The sequence below is a fragment of the Scardinius erythrophthalmus genome, assembly GCF_964197995.2.
Source record: "Scardinius erythrophthalmus genome assembly, chromosome: 14".
NCBI lineage: Eukaryota > Metazoa > Chordata > Actinopteri > Cypriniformes > Leuciscidae > Scardinius > Scardinius erythrophthalmus.
Window position 1 is genome coordinate 36,667,563 of NC_138234.1, and position 17,421 is coordinate 36,684,983.

At 41.0% G+C, this 17,421-nt stretch overlaps 1 protein-coding gene across 1 annotated transcript; it reads right to left on the minus strand.

Annotated features, from left to right (window-relative positions):
• Window positions 1-11,656: 11,656 nt before the first annotated feature.
• LOC308701766 (serine/threonine-protein kinase pim-2-like) lies at window positions 11,657-16,959 on the minus strand. Its single transcript, XM_081384192.1, has 6 exons — window positions 16,601-16,959; window positions 14,939-15,130; window positions 14,616-14,710; window positions 14,466-14,516; window positions 12,750-13,131; window positions 11,657-12,675 (listed from the first exon to the last, which is right to left on the minus strand). Exons 2-6 carry the CDS (start codon window positions 15,063-15,065, stop codon window positions 12,377-12,379), a joined length of 954 nt encoding a protein of 317 aa, XP_081240318.1. The 5' UTR covers window positions 15,066-15,130; window positions 16,601-16,959; the 3' UTR covers window positions 11,657-12,376.
• Between the last annotated feature and the right edge of the window lie 462 nt (window positions 16,960-17,421).

A 17,421-nucleotide genomic window follows, 5' to 3' on the forward strand; every position in this document is an offset into this window, starting at 1 on the left:
GAAGAGCAGGTCATTTTGGTTGCCCCATATTGGCACAACCGGACCTGGTTCCCCGAACTAGTACTCCTCGTGACAGCACTTCCCTGGCCAATCCCTCTGAGGAAGGACCTTCTTTCTCAGGGACGGGGCACCCTATGGCACCCTCATCCCGATCTTTGGAACCTCCACGTGTGGCTCCTGGATGGGACGAGGCAGGTTTGAGTACCCTATCACCAGCGGTGGTGGCTACCATCACTTCCGCTAGAACATCGTCCATGAGACATGCCTATGCATTGAAGTGGAACCTCTTCGTCAACTGATGTTCTTCCCGACATGAAGACCCCACGAAATGCCCGACCAGTGTCGTGCTTTCCTTCCTGCAAGAAGGGTTGGAGCGAAGGCTGTCGCCCTCCACCCTGAAAGTGTATGTTGCCGCCATTGCCGCACATCACAATACACTTGAAGGTAAGTCTCTGGGAAAGCACGACCTGATCATCAGTTTCCTGAGAGGAGCGAGGAGACTGAATCCTCCTCACCCTCCTCTCGTTCCCTCTTGGGACCTCTCAGTGGTGCTAACTGCCCTGCAGAGTGCTCCCTTTGAGCCTCTGCAATCAGTGGAGCTTAAGTTCCTGTCAATTAAGACAGTGCTCCTGGTTGCATTGGCCTCCATCAAGAGGGTAGGGGACCTGCAGGCATTTTCGGTTGACGAAGCATGCCTGGAATTCGGGCCGGCTAACTCTCACGTGATCCAGAGACCTACGCTATGCCATGCACATGGAGGCACCAAGTAGGGCTGCACGATATGAGGAAAAGCTGCGATGTGCGATAACATTGTTTAATATTGCGATGACGATATGACTTGCGATAAATATTCAAATGTGAATGTTAGCTATAGCTAACAACAATTCCTGATTTTTTTTTTTTTATAGACATTGTAAAATAGAATATACTGTTCCCATGTCTTAGTGCTTTAATAGGTTATTTGCGTGATAGGTCAAACGTTTATTACCTGCCTGGATTACTATTTAGCGCGAGTGAGTGGGCGAGGGACAGTGTGTGTGTGTGTGTGTGTGTGTGTGTGTGTGTGTGTGTGTGTGCGTGTGCGTGTGCGTGTGTGTGTGTGTGTGTGTGTGTGCGCGCGTGAGCGAGCGAGGGACAGTGTGTGTGTGTGTGTGTGTGTGTGTGCGAGTGAATGTTTGCGAGTGAATGTGTGCGTGTGACGGCACGCGATGACTGGTCAGAAAGCAACGTGTAGTCTGACATGTTTCTTGTCCATGACACGACAAGATTTAGGAGTCAAAATCAAGTAATCTGACACCGTGACTATCGTAACAGACACAAAAATCTTGTAATCTGAACCAGGTGTTATTCATCGTGTCAGGCTGTCTGTTGCGATGTGTTCATCGCGCGAGTTCATATCGCGATGACGATGAAAATTCGATGTATCGTTCAGCCCTAGCACCAAGCCAAACGTGAAAGCTGCTGGTGACATAACTCTGGCGTTGACGTCGACATTGCTGGAGGAACTCAGAGCCTGCGGGGAGGCTCACCTGAGGAGAATATCGCACGTATCCCATCCGTGGAGAGGAATGGCGAGCAATCGAAGACACCTGAGCAGAATCTAGTACCGGCTGGTTGAAGCGAGTACATGAGAAGAAACTGGCTCCCCTCGGAGATTGTAGAATCTCGCGAATGTGTAGGGTGTCACCCAGCCTGCAGCTCTGCAGATGTCTGTTAGCGAGGCGCCATGCGCTAGAGCCCAAGAGGAGGCCACACTCCGAGTGGAGTGGGCCTTCACACCAAGGGGGCACAGTCGACCTTGCTGCTGGTATGCCAAAGCAATGGCATCCACTATCCAGTGAGACAACCTTTGCTTGGAGAGAGCCTTTCCCTTCAGCTTCCCACCATAACAGACAAAGAGCTGGTCTGAGGTCCTGAAACACTGTGTTCGGTCTACGTAAGCACGGAGGGCGCGTACTGGACAGAGCAGTGCCAAGGCTGGGTCTGCCTCCTCCAAGGGCAGTGCTTGCAGGTTTACCACCTGATCTCGAAAGGGAGTGGTGGGAACCTTGGGCACATATCCAGGCCGGGGTCTCAGGATCATGTGAGAGCAGGCTGGCCCGAATTCCAGGCACGCTTCGTCAACGGAAAATGCCTGCAGGGCCCCTACCCTCTTAATGGAAGCCAATGCAACCAGGAGTGCTGTCTTAATTGACAGGAACTTAAGCTCCACTGATTGCAGAGGCTCAAAAGGGAGCACTCTGCAGGGCAGTTAACCCTCTGAGGTCGACAAACGCGCCGGCGCGTTTTGCTGGATTTTCTCCACATTGTAGCACTTTAAACTTAAATTTCTCCGTCATTTATGGTCATACAGAAAAAATAAATATAAAAAAAGAATCTGTGGTATTTCTACTTTTGTATGTGTCCACTTCCAATCAAATCAAAACATTGTGCTTTTGTAAAATAAAGAAAATAAACAGTGTGTGCGTTCTGCCTCTCCGTCGCGGTGAACTTTTTTTTCTTGAGCACGTCTATAAACTGAAACAAAACTCAGCGAATACTTGTTACACATTTATGAGCCATACACCTTTATAAACATTTAAGTGTGTACTTTTAAATGATCGGATTCAAAACGAAAACAAATATTCTCTGTTTAAGTAATTTGTATAAAACCAACAAGATTTCCAGCTTCTCAAACGCTTCCTAATTATTTTTAATTCGGCCACGCCCACTCGCGCAAAAGATATTCACATGCAAATCTCCACATGGAACGCGATCGCCCTCATTACCTCAACAACAAAACACTTCACTTCACTTTTCGTCGGGTTTGAAAGACGTGCCTGAACTTACATTGGATTTACATCAGAAGAAGAAGAACGATATTTGAAGACAAGAAAGATAAGGTAAGAAATTCTTACATATTAGTTTGCTATTGTTGCATAAATTTCACATTGCAGTTGAACTGTTGCTAGATATATGGTGAATATTATAATATTTAGACCCGTGTTTACTGTTACTGTGTTTGTGGATATCTGCTCAAACGTAGATAGGCTATGTATATGGTAGGCCTAACCATAATGTTTTATATTTGATCGCAATCGCGTTTTAATGTATCATATTTTTGATCGCGATCGCGTTCGCGTTTGAATGTATCATATTTTGGAAAAGCAAAACGCTCCAAACGGCTTCATGTTTTTACTATTATCTCATTTCATATCATCATAACGAATGGAAACATTTGAAGTAACATGATAATCAATATATTTTTCTCTAGCTTAGTTGTTACTGAAATCTTTTTGAAAATATATATAGGCTGCTATATTGTTATTATTTTATGCAGCACTGCGCATAGCCTATACCTACAAGGCACAACAAACCTGGTGTTCATTATATATTGTTGGAAACATTTGTGTGAGTGTGTGTGTGTATTCTGTGAATTTTAAAAAGCAATTTTAACAAGAAAAATCTAAAATGTATTCCCAAAATCGTGCAGGCCTTTCTCTTGATATCAGTATGTTCACTTTTTTTTTTTTCAGGGCCCAGATGCCACTGAGTCCTGCTGACTTCAACATTCACAGTACATGTCTCTGTACATGAACATGGTAAAGTGAAAATCAAACACCTTAGAAAATGAAAGGTATGTACAATGTTTTTAGGAATGGCACAAAGGTCTCTTTCTTCAATAAGTGCTTTTTTGTTGTGTATCTTTGGATTATGTTGTGTTGTAAATAAATCCAAACAATTTTAAAAGCCATTCTTTTTTAAATCTCCTCATTCTTTGTGCAAGGTTGGTCAGAATGATGGGCCCTGATAAGCTCCTAATAGGGCCATTAGGGAGGTTCTTTGTCTTTCTCAGGTGTGGAAAGCTTTCATATTAATGAGGTGATCCGCCCCTTCGCATATTGCTTTCTAACACAAAACACGTCGTAAAATTTTTAAATCAATATATTGTCTTCTCTGAATGAGCAGTCAGGGTGATTCTCACATAGTTTTAGAGCAAATATTCTAGGCTACGTGATACAATTTTCAAAAGTCTTGTGAAGAAATAATCAGTATGGGTTTCATGACCTTATTTCAGTGAGAATTTATTTTTGTATTTTCACAAACCACGCATAAATGTCATTATCTCAAAACTACAAACTTTTACATACATGCTGCTGATATATTATTGTAGCAGAGTTTGTGCTGAATACAGTGTAATTAGACTTTAGCCATGAAAATGTCACAAGTAACAGAAATAACCACAAATGTCAGAGCATGTCAGAACACCTCCAGGGCCCAGAAAACAGCTCAGACCTCAGAGGGTTAAAACCACTGAGGTGTCCCAAGAGGGAACGAGAGGAGGGCGAGGAGGATTCAGTCTCCTCGCTCCTCTCAAGAACCTGATGACCAGGTCGTGCTTTCCCATGGACTTACCCTCGACTGGGTCATGATATGCGGCGATAGCGGAAAAATACACTTTCAGGGTGGAGGGAGACAGCCTTAGCTGCAACCATTCTTCCAGGAAGGAAAGCATGACACTGATCAGGCATTTTCTGGGGTCTTCTCGGCGAGAAGAGAACCAGGTGATGAAGAGGTTCCACTTCAACGCGTAGGCATGTCTCATGGATGATGCTCTAGCGGAAGTGATGGTAGCCACCACCGCTGGTGGTAGGGTACTCAAACCTACCTGTCCTGTCCAGGAGCCACACGTGGAGCCACAAAGATCGGGACGAGGGTGCCATAGGATGCCCCGTCTCTGAGAAAGGAGGTCCTAACTCAGAGGAATTGGCCAGGGAGGTTCTGTCGCGAGGAGTACAAATTCGGAGAACCAGGTCCGGTTGTGCCAATGAGGGGCAACCAAAATGACCTACTCTTCGTCCTCCCTGATCTTGCACAGGCTCTGTGCAAGAAGGCTCAACGCATGTGGGGGAAACGCATACTTGCAGCACCAGTGTGTCCGTGCCGAGCGTGCCCTTGGTCAGGGAGGCAAACAGGTCTACCTGCGCGTCCCCAAATTGATCCCAAATCAGCTGAACCGACTGGGGATGTTGTCTCCATTCTCCAGGGAGAAGCTGAAGCCATGAGAGCTCGTCGGCTGCACAGATCAGGTCTCCTGGGATATAAATGGCTCGAAGCGACCTCAGATGCTTTTGACTCCATAGGAGGAGGTGGTGAGCGAGTTGCGACATACGGCAGGAACGTAGACCACCTTGTTGGTTGATGTACGCTACTGTCACGGTATTGTCTGATCGGACTAGTACGTGCTGGTTCTTGAGCAACGCATGGAAGCGGTGCAGAGTGAGACATACTGCCAGCAACTCAAGGCAACTGACATGCCAAAGGTCCTGTCCAGGAGCCCGTGGCAGCATGTCCATTACACATGGCACCCCAGCCTGTGGTGGAGGCATCTGTTGAGACAACAACATGCCAGGAAACTCGTTCTAAGGGCACTTCGTCCCGTAGAAAGCTGAGGTTCGACCATGGGGTGAAGGTCTGACGGCAGGTCGGAGTAACTGGTACTCAGTGCTGTGTTGTCATGCCCACCTTGGGACTCGATCGCGAAGCCAAAGCGGTCTCATATGAAGCAGTCCGAGCGGTGTTACTGCGGCTGCGGATGCCATACTGATTTAGATTTAGACCGTACCATAGTACCGAGACTGCTCTCATTAGAGTTACAAATGATTTGCTCTTATCATCTGATCGTGGTTGTATCTCTCTATTAGTGTTACTCGATCTCAGTGCCGCATTTGATACTTTTGACCACAACATTCTTTTAAATAGACTCGAAAATTATGTTGGCATTAGTGGAATTGCACTAGCATGGTTTAAATCACAGTTATCTGACCGTTATCAGTTTGTAGCAGTAAATGAAGAGATGTCACATCGATTACAAGTTCAGTATGGCGTACCACAAGGCTCAGTACTAGAACTGTTGCTGTTCACTCTGTACATGCTACCCTTGGGAGATATCATTAGGAAGCATGAAATTAGTTTTCACTGTTATGCTGATGATACTGAGCTGTATATTTCTTCACGCCCTGACGAAACTTACCAATTCACAAAATGAATGGTATGCATATCTGATATAAAAAAATAGGATGACTAGTAATTTCCTACAACTTAATTCTTAAAAAACAGAGGTTCAAATTATTGGACAAAAAACTTCCTCACGTAATGATCTAGAATACTGTCTAACACTTGATGGCTGCTCTGTCCAGTCCTCGTCATCAGTTAGGAAGCTGGGTGTGCTCTTTGATACCAATCTTTCATTTGAAAGTCACGTGTCTAGTATCTGTTAAACCGCATTTTTCCATCTTAAAAATATATATCTAAATTATGTCATAATATGCTCTCATTGACAAAAGCAGCACAATTAGTTCATGCGTTCATGACCTCAAGGCTAGATTACTGTAATGCTCTACAGGGTGGTTGCCCTGCACGCTTAATAAACAAACTACAGCTGGTCCAAAACGCAGCAGCTCGAGTTCTTACCAGAACCAGGAAGTATGAACATATTAGCCCGGTTCTGTCAACACTGCATTGGCTCCCTATTAAACATTGTATAAATTTTACAATATTGCTGATTACTAACAAAGCACTAAATGGTTTAGCTCCGCAGTGCTTGAGCGAGCTCTTAACGCATTATAGTCCTTCACGTCTATTGCGATCTCAAAACTCCGGCCAGTTGACAATACCTAGAATATCAAAATCGACTGCTGACAGTAGATCCTTTTCCTATTTAGCACCAAAACTTTTGAACAGTCTTCCTAACATTGTCTGGGAAGCAGACACACTCTGTCAGTTCAAAGCTACAGTCACTCTGTTTATCCTGAGGTTAAGTGTCATCTATTCTCTCCCCTGTGAAGGCCTCCTCCCCTCCCTTTACCTCTCTACAGATAAAGCGTTGTCGGGATAATTCTGGTTCGCGCGGCTACGCGGAAGCAATAAAAATTCTGTTTTATAAATTTTAGGCCAGACAAGTAGTTTGTTGAGGGTTGGTTTGTAGGGAAGGACTACACGCCTGCGCACATATATTCAAACACGCATACCTAGGCTATAGACTGAACTCGTAATACGCATGTGCACGCCATCAGCGTTCTCATGGGTTCGCGTTTTTGAAAGTTTGTGCAGAAAGAACTTAAGAGTTTTCTGTTAAAACGGTGTCGTGTTAGCGGCCCCTAAGTTCATAACTAATGATCGCTGCGACGGAAGTGAATCAATCAAAACTACCTTGAGATGGACAATAACTTTATTCTAGAGCTGCTATAAAGCCAAAACAATCTCTGTTACTTTATTTTCCTATTATCACTAAAGCCGCTTTGGAACAATCTACATTGTTAAAAGCACTATATAAATGAAGTGACTTGACTTGACTGGACTTGTAATAAACATGAACCTCGTCTGAAAGGCAAAGGGGGAGGTGTTGTTGTAATTTATTGTAATATTTTCAAAATTACTAAGAAGTCTAGTTTCAAATATAATTCTTTTGAAGTGTTGGTGCTTAATGTAACAATATATAGTGTAAATGATAAATCACATTTGAGATTTGTGCTAGCTACTGTATACAGGCCACCAGGGCACCATACAGACTTTATCAAAGAATTTGCTGATTTTCTATCAGAGTTAGTACTGGCTGCAGATAAAGTACTAATTGTTGGTGATATAAATATACATGTAGATAACGAAAAAGATGCATGGGATTGGCATTTAAAGATTTTAACTCTATTGGAGTTAGACAACACGTGTCACGACCTACTCATTGTCGTAATCATACTCTAGATCTAATATTATCACATGGAATCAACGTTGATGCCGTTGAAATTCTGCAGCAGAGCGATGACATCTCGATGACAGATCATTATCTAGTCTGGTGTAAACTTAATTTAGCCAAGGCTGCAAAGCCGACTCCGTGCTACAAATATGTTAGACCTATCACTTCTGCCACCAAAGATTGCTTTATTAATAATCTTCCTAATCAGTTTCATCATCTCAGCATCCCAGATAGCTTAGAAGAACTCGATATTGCGACAGAAGTTTTTAACTCTCTCTTTTCCAGCACCTTAGACACAGTTGCTCCGTTGCGCTTAAAGAAGATTAAAGAAAATATAGTCCAACGCCGTGGTACAACGAGCACACTCGGCCCGAGTGTGCTCGTTGTACCACGGCGTTGGACTATATTTGGACTATAGTGGCTTAAGAGAGCAGCCAGAAAAATGGAGCGCAACTGGAAGAAAACAAAACTAGAGGTATTTCGCATTTCATGGAGAGAGAGCTCGATTGCTTACAGAGAGGCCTTAAAAGCTGCTAGATCTGCTTATTTTTCAACCCTATTAGAAGAAAATATACAAAAACCTAGGTTTTTATTTGAAACGGTGGCTAAACTAACGAAATATAAAGCTTCAAGCCCAGAAGTTTCCAAGCAGCACAGCAGTAATGACTTTATGAACTTCTTCACTTATAAGATTGATAACATCAGGGAGAAAATTATAACTATGCAACTGTCTACTACAGTATTGCATCAGGGAGTGCACTGTAGTCGCCGTAAGGAAAAAGTTGATTCATTCATTGCTATAGAAGAGGAAGAATTAGCTAAACTTGTTAAATCATCTAAATCGACAACATGTATGTTAGACCCTATACCGACTAAGCTACTGAAAGAGATGCTCCCAGAGGTCACAGATCCTCTTCTTAATATCATTAAAGGGGGGGGTGAAATGCTCATTTTCACTCAATCTCCTGTTAATCTTGAGTACCTATAGAGTAATATTGCATCCTTCATATCTCCAAAAAGTCTTTTGTTTTATTATATTTTTAATTGAAAGATTGGCTGTACCGAGTCTTTCCGAAAAAAAACAAGCGGCTGGGGGCGGGCCAAACTTTGACCATGTTTAGCATGGGAATCCAACTCTTTAACAGTGTAAAAAACTCAGTATGCATGAAACAGTAATTCACCCCCCCTTTAATTCATCTTTGTCATTAGGATACGTACCAAAAACTTTTAAGCTGGCTATGATTAAACCGCTTGTTAAAAAAAATGCAACTTGATCATACGGAATTAGTCAATTATAGGCAGATCTCGAATCTACCTTTTCTGTCAAAGATGCTAGAAAAGGCAGTATCCTCACAACTGTGTTCCTTTCTAGAAAGAAATGACATCTGTGAGGATTTCCAGTCAGGATTTAGACCGTACCATAGTACTGAGACTGCTCTCATTAGAGTTACAAATGATTTGCTCTTATCATCCAATCGTGGTTGTGTCTCTCTATTAGTGTTACTCGATCTTAGTGCTGCATTTGACACTATCGACCACAACATTCTTTTAAATAGACTCGAAAATTATGTTGGCATTAGTAGAATTGCACTAGCATGGTTTAAATCACAGTTATCTGACCGTTATCAGTTTGTAGCAGTAAATGAAGAGATGTCACATCGATCACAAGTTCAGTATGGCGTACCACAAGGCTCAGTACTAGAACTGTTGCTGTTCACTCTGTACATGCTACCCTAGGGAGATATCATTAGGAAGCATGAAATTAGTTTTCACTGTTATGCTGATGATACTCAGCTGTATATTTCTTCACACCCTGACGAAACTTACCAATTCACAAAATGACTGGTATGCATATCTGATATAAAAAAAATTGGATGACTAGTAATTTCCTACAACTTAATTCTTAAAAAACAGAGGTTCAAATTATTGGACAAAAAACTTCTTCTCTTCAATTCTTCACTTATAAGATTGATAATATCAGGGAGAAAATTATAACTATGTAACCGTCTACTAACAGTATTGCATCAGGGAGAGCACTGTAGTCTCCCTGAGGAAAACTTCGATTCATTCATTGCTATAGGAGAGGAAGAATTTACTAAACTCGTTAAATCATCTAAATCAACAACATGTATGTTAGTCTTATATTAGACCCTCACCCTATACCAGCTAAACTATTGAAAGAGATGCTTCAAGAGGTAATAGATCCTCTTCTTAATATCATTTATTCATCTTTGTCATTAGGATACGTACCTATGAATTTATCTTTGATAAAGTCTGGTGCCCTGGTGGCCTGTATACAGTAGCCAGCACAAATCTCAAACGTGATTTATCATTTACATTATATATTGTTACATTAAGCACCAACACTTCAAAATAATTATATTTGAAACTAGACTTCTTAGTAATTCTAAAAATATTACTATAAATTACAGAAACTCCTCCCCCTTTGCCTTTCAGACGAGGCTCATGTTTATAACAGTAATCTTGCGGGGTGGACTCATAATGTAACTGTCTGGTTTTAGCCAGGTTTCTGTCAAACACAGCACATCTAGGTTATAGTCTGTAATCATATCATTAACAATAAGTGCTTTTGGAGTAAGGGATCGAATTATTCAGCAACCCAAGCTTTATCATTTGTCCATCCGTATTATAACTGTTTTTAATTTGTTGAACATCAATTAAATTTTTACTCTAAGATGGGTTTGGAAGTTTTTTGTATGTCCTAATTCGGGGAACAGACACCGTCTCTATATGATGAAATCTAGGTGAAAGAGGCTCTATGTGATGGGATTTAGCAGATGGTTAGTTTAGCCAGTCTGTCTGCTTCCTGACCAGAGTCCCAGATTGTCATGTTTGAGCTCTAAGACTATGACCCATATTAGTCTTCTTTGGAGAAGAAGACTTACCATTCTTCTAAACCATTTAGTGCTTCTTTGGAGGCACTCAAAGGCACTCACTACATTCTTTATTATTGCCCAACCCATGAAACAACGGGTTTATGCCTCTTTTTATTTGATGTTTGGGCATGTGCCTCGTTTGCCCATCAACATTCTTTTTCGTTCAGTCTTGAATGACTCTGCTGTGAGCTTTGACCTGCTGTGATAAGTTTGTAACCACTCTGGTCAAAGATCTGAAGGAAGCATTACTGATCGCACAAGAACATGTAACAAAAGAGCAGAAAAGACATGCAGAGTTGTACAACCGAAGGGTAAAAGGAATGGACATTGAAATCGGTGATCAGGTGCTCCTGGCAAATTAAACTGATAGGGGTAAGAGGAAAGGTGCTGACTGGTGGGAGACAACAGTTTACACTGTTGTGGACCGTAAACCAGACACTCATACTTACAGGATCTGTAATCCGACCACTGGTCAGGAAAAAGTGGTTCATCGAAACCTGTTGATGTTTGTGAATTTCCTACCAGTGAATGTAGAGAATCCCCTGTCTGATCAGCTTTGTGATGTATCCAAGACTGTTCCAGAGTTTAGGTGCTAAATAGGAATAGGATCTACCGCCAGCAGTCGATTTTGATATTCTAGGTGTTATCAACTGGCCGGAATTTTGAGATCGCAATAGACGTGAAGGACTATAATGCGTTAAGAGCTCGCTCAAGCACTGCGGAGCTAAACCATTTAGTGCTTTGTAAGTAATCAGCAATATTTTAACATTTATACGATGTTTAATAGGGAGACAATGCAGTGTTGACAGAACCGGGCTAATATGGTCATACTTCCTGGTTCTGGTAAGAACTCGAGCTGCTGCGTTTTGTGAGGAAACATTTTCTGCTGTAACAGCTGTCAAATAATATTGGGCCAGACCGAGACTGGAAATAAAAGGATTGGGCTATCAAACATGGCCAAGCTGACCCATCCTTCCCATTATTGATTTTTTTTTTTCCTTTTTAGACTTTTTTTTTTTTTTTTTTTAATTTAGGTCACATGGTCCTTTGGAGGCCTGTACGCATTCATGAATCAAGGACATTTAGAAATGTTTTCTGCCTCTGGATCTTGTTTCTTCTCTAGTCCAGTGTTCTTCAGCAGACTAGATGGTGAAGCAATTCTTGTAATGGTCTGTTTCCACCCAGTCTCTCTTTCATCAGTAAGTTATGATATTTATAGTAGGACCAGAATATTAAAGTGTCCTCTAGTCAGTTTAGTACTGTTCAATAGCTGCATTGTTAGCCTAAACATAACTCAGAATAAGAAAAATATGACAGTACTTAAAAAAAATTTAAAATGACATGTGAAGGCCAAGTACGGTAACCCACACCCCCATAGCCATGGACACTGACTCTCTAACCATTAGCCCATGACTGTCCTAATGTACTGGAATGATAGCAAATGTAGTTTCTGGCTCTGTTGTGCTACTCTACGTCTGACCTCAATCATAGATGGGATCTCCTGCCTGCCTTCATTCTAGCATGATAACTGAACCACTTATGCTGCAAGATCTGCTCTAACGTCGGCCGTTTCGCTGGACGGAGATTCAGACACTGGCTAATCAGATCATGGCATGCTGTTCAAGTTTGGAGGAGAGAGAAGGTTAGTCAAGACCTTGTTACACACCAAAGCTGACATGTGGGAAAAAGTCTTCTGAAATACGTGATGAATATAAGCTATAATGTAAATGTAAGGTATATGGAGACATTAGCGTAAATTTTTTATTCCATTACTCTGGTAAACATTCATGGGTGTTTTTGACTTTTTTCTGTTTAACAACATTTGGTCAAAGGCTTTGTTTGTGCATTTATGAATGTCTATTCTCTCACCGTTGGATAAGTCATGATTCCAATCAGGACAGGCGTTTACTATGTCCCTTGGATTAAAACATGGCAATCTTCCTTTCACCATCGAATGCAGCACAATGCCTAGAGCCCAGACGTTTGTTGGGACGGCGTGGTATTTGAGCTGTGTGAAGACCTCTGGTGGGCAGCACTCTTTTGCTCCTGTAAACAAGACATTTCATTACCAATACATTTCCACAATAAAAAAAAAAACATAATACAAAATGCCAGCTCACCTAAAAATGCAGCACTGTTGTAGCCTTCTCCATCCACTAGGTGAGCGAGGCCAAAGTCAATCAACTTGAGCTCCATACTGTGTGTGTTCACCAGGATATTGTCTACATGGATGTCATTATGAAACACGCCGTGGTCTATGCAGTGTTGCACTGCCAGGACTAACTGGCGCATTAAGTCTTGTGCGATCTCTTCACTAAGTGTGTAACAATCATTGATGACCTCTCGCAAGACTTTGCACGGTTGAGGGAACTCCAAAATGAGTGAGATGAAACTGGGCCGATCAAACCACTCATACATTTCTATTATGTAGGGGCTTACTGGAGGACGCCTCAACAATAGCATCATCGCCACTTCTGTAACCAGAGGTCTGGAACAATCACGCTAGAGAAAAAGAGAACAAGACAGCAAAAGGTTAGTTGGCTATAGATTTAAAGAACACATGTAGTTGTATTTAAATTACTTTACATTGCTTTGTTGTTGTTTTTTCTAAGTTATAAATATGGATATTTTTCTTACAAAAGCGCATGGCTTGGCTTCAGGAGGCTTTTATTAACAGTATGGAGCACTTTTATGATGGATGGATGCGCTTTTTTGGGCTTCAAACTAAAAAATGGTACCATTCACTCCCATAATGTTTTTTTATATAACTCTGATTGTGTTTGGCTGAAAGAAGAAAGTCATAAACACCTAGGAATGCTTGAGGGTGAGTAAATTATGGGATCATTTTTGGGTGAACTAACACTTTAAAGGCACACTATGTAATTTTTCGTAGCTTGATGACGCCTTGATTTCGCAGAATCATGGGAGTTGTTGTCTTCACCTCTACAGCCGGTGGAGAATACGACGGGACTAAAATGGAAAATATGCTACTTATTCAAGAAAACGAGATTTAAACAAAAAGACTGTGTAGAGCTATATAACAATGATTAGTTTTCTGTCGATGAATGTATCCAAACAGTTGCTCACCTGACTAATAAAACACATCATATATTAAAGCGTCTTTGGTGTTTCCGTGGTTTCTACAGAATAAAACCAGAAATCGAGGGAAACGCAAGTATGATGTCATTGACAGACGACGCACAGGCACTGTCCGTGTCCTGGTTAAAACTGCTTATTTCTCTGGATTTAAACATTCTTAGAATCATTTGGTATGATGTAAGTACACAAATCAACAAAATATATAACATTGTTCAAGTGTTTAAGTACATTTTAATCAGAAAATCTTACATTGACTTCCATAGTAGAAAAATAAATACTATGAAAGTCAATGGGGCCCATCAACCGTTTGGTGAAGTGAACTATTCCTTTAAGTGCAATAAGCCATGAAAAAGAAGTCAATTTGGCACTCGCGATCTGTTTGAGAGGCGGCTTTATGAGAGTGCCACTTATATAGATCAGTGGTGCGTGTGCTTTTGGTGTGAGGCTGTGAGCGCGAAACCTGTGGGAATGAGTGAAATTATGCACAATACAAGAACTATTCAACCGGAGCGACTGAGACGAGCGAGTGACAGGAGGCGGGTGTGTGTCAATTCGCTGTCGGAGAGAAGAGAGCGAGAAAGCCCAGCTGGTATCGGTGTATCGATACTGCAGAAAAGCAGCATTGGAACCATTTCAAAATCAATAGATACATTTCGAAATATCAATATTTTTGCCAACACTATTTAACAGAGTAAATATAAAAGAACTAAATATATTCTTTAAGTTTTGATACTTACAATTAAAAGATGATGCTCAGCATCCCTTTTTTTTATAATTTTGATGGCAACCTACAAAAAGAAAAAAGAAAAACATTATTAATTTTTTCTCATATTCAAGTTTGGATCAATTGGACATGGAGAGCAAAATGTTCAGTAAGAGCGCGTTACCTCTTGCTCATCGACTTTACGGATTCCCCTGTACACCCTGCTGTAGCTTCCCGATCCCAGGATATTTTTCACTTCGTAGAAAGTGTTCAAACATCCTGAAAAACAGAAGAGGTTGCTGGTTCCTTCAATTGTCTCATAATAACATCCAATATAAAATCCATTTAACGAATGTGTCTCTTATAAAACTCATAAAACATTGCAACAAGTAAACTATATACGCAGGGTTAATGTTTGCAGTTCTGTTCATCAGAATTACAAAGTAAAAGTACTTCAAAAAATAAAACAGAAGACAAGAAACAGGGCAGAACTGACAGCAGACTCACCATTATTTGGCTCACACTCGAAGGGACCTGGGACAGATGACGGCTCGGGATCAGACTGATGTGGAGTCGACTGTGGTGTAGGAGTCATCATTATTGTCCGTCTGAAGCAGAGGGAAGTTTGCTTCATGAGCTTCCATGCTCTCCCGGAGAACGCATGGACTCTGCTCCTCCTGCTGCCTTGTGTATGAACTTCTTAATTGTAGAAAAACAAAGCAGAAAATATTTGAAACATGTCTGACCACAGATTAAAGTCACCATTAAATCAAAATTGACAATTCTTATTTTTTTTATGGAATATTGCATTGTTTATTATGAATGATTTATCCATTATTGTTTATTTTTTTGTAAATAACCTTTAATTAGAGTGAATAGAGATTAAATAGAGTGGTGCAGGTGTGCATCAATGCAATGCATGTGAGAACCTTCAGCAGAATGACACATGAAATCATGTGCACAACTACATTCTGCCTTCCGTACTGCATAAATGGCGATCACACCAGACCGACCTGCTTGAGGGACTAAAACAGAGCGAAACTGTTTCTCTTGGTGGTGACATGAGAGCTGACAGTCCAGGCCATTGCACAAAGTATGGCTCACACTTCATTATGGATCTCAGCACAAACAAAATTGTTGATATCCAGCTCGTACAGGTAAATAGATTATAAAAACAAAGTGGGTAGTAATTACCAGGGAAACTCTGGGGACATTTTGAGAAATGAATTCAATTTCAGACTTTAGAAGTCTAAAGAAATCCAAAAAAGTCCCACCCTACAGTTTTTCTTGTCCGATAAGCTGTTTCACTCGCATATGCATTAAAAAGGGAAGAAAATAAACATATGAAATGTCATGCAGATGTTTAAACTCAGTGACTGTCTGTCTAGCACTAATAGAAAAACAGCTGAACCACTTTGTTTCTTTGTTGCAAAAAGTAATTCAAGTATTTCCCAACATTGTATTGTTTTAAAAATGTATAAAGTTAATTTTGTAATTACAGTTTTTCTCGATTGTTTACACACATTTTCTGAAAGCATGCCTCATATTCTCAGAACTCCACACACAAATCAAACACACACACACACACACAATGGGCAAACCCCCTCAATTCTCCTGCAAAATGAAACTTTACATTCAAAACAATGTTATTTCTTGTCAAAATGGTATTTTGTTTTCAAATGACACACACAAACCATCATGAATAGACATTTATAAGAACCAGTTGAACACTGATGTGCTCAGTGTAAAACACTATGATGAATGGAAAACACTTCTTCTCCATTCATCATAATGATTTAGGCCTTTTTTTTGGTTCAGTGTTACACTTACTACAGACAGTACATACATAAGTGTGTTGTAAAATATGTAAAATTGTGTGATGGGTGTTTGCCCATGTGATGTGTCAGTGTGCATATCTGAATGGCAGTGTGTTCCTTGTGAAAACGAGATTTTCTGCATGAAAATTGCAGTGCCAAAAGCAGAGAATTGCGTGTAGTGTTTTGAAAAAAGTGTGTTTTAGAACTGCAATTTGAGTGTAAAGCAGGAATTGTGCTTTTAGTTTGGCAGAATTGGTTCAGGGGGTTGGTGAATGAGTTACATGTTGTGCTCATTGTGTCTCAAGTACCAGGATTTGTGTGTAAACAATTGAGAAAAACTGTAAACTCGCACCTGTTGGGCTTTTCCTCTCACTATCTTTAGGAGAAGCTGTTGTTGACTTGACAGGCTGTAGTTGTGTGTCACTGTCAGCTGTCAGTGAATCGATTCTACACTCGTTTTCGACCCAGTTGCTCGTAGTTTCCCATGCAGAGACACATCCTACGTCAACTGCACTGCCCTCGGGCACGGGTACCGATGCTGTGGATATACTGCTGCCAGATGTGGATATATGTTTGAGAAGACTGGATACACGGTGTGTTTCTGTCCGCAGACGTTCGTATCTCAAAGCAAACTCGCTGTGGGAGTTTAGTCACACACACTCGCTCGCTCTTTACACTGCTCTGTGACGTCACAGTAACACAAGCGCGTTCGAGAGAGGGATGTAGTAGTTGCCTATTTTAAAAGTGCGCATTTTAAAAGTTGAGTTGATTTTTCGTGGACAGACACCATGGGCATTGAGGCAGTGCGATGATCTGAACTGGATTTGCTGTTAGCGTTTTTATGTTTTTATGTCTAAAGGGGTGGGAATTACAGTTACTAGTTACCAGTACAATAGATCACCCTCAATGTAATCTGTCAAAATGATGGACGACCTTCAGATTTTTTAGAACATAAAATTGAACATTAAAATGAGTATGTTTTCAAATATAATGCAATGAGCAGTTTTTATCAATTACATTTTATTAACCAAATCAATGGTGTGTACAATTAGTAAATTTGCACACAGATAAGTTTGCAGGTAAGAGAGTTGTGAGTAAAACTGTCCTGAACATAACAAAATGATGAAATAAAAGTAATGATCAGTAGCCTAGGCTAAAATAACAAACAACGAA

Excerpts from the sequence above, each read along its gene's own strand:
- LOC308701766 (XM_081384192.1), bottom strand. The coding sequence starts at position 15,065 with ATGAAGCAAACTTCCCTCTGCTTCAGACGGACAATAATGATGACTCCT. Across the intron at positions 14,711-14,938 it reads CGAGTGTGAGCCAAATAATG|GATGTTTGAACACTTTCTAC; the intron begins GTGAGTCTGCTG and ends TCTGTTTTTCAG. Across the intron at positions 12,676-12,749 it reads CAACAGTGCTGCATTTTTAG|GAGCAAAAGAGTGCTGCCCA; the intron begins GTGAGCTGGCAT and ends TCTTGTTTACAG.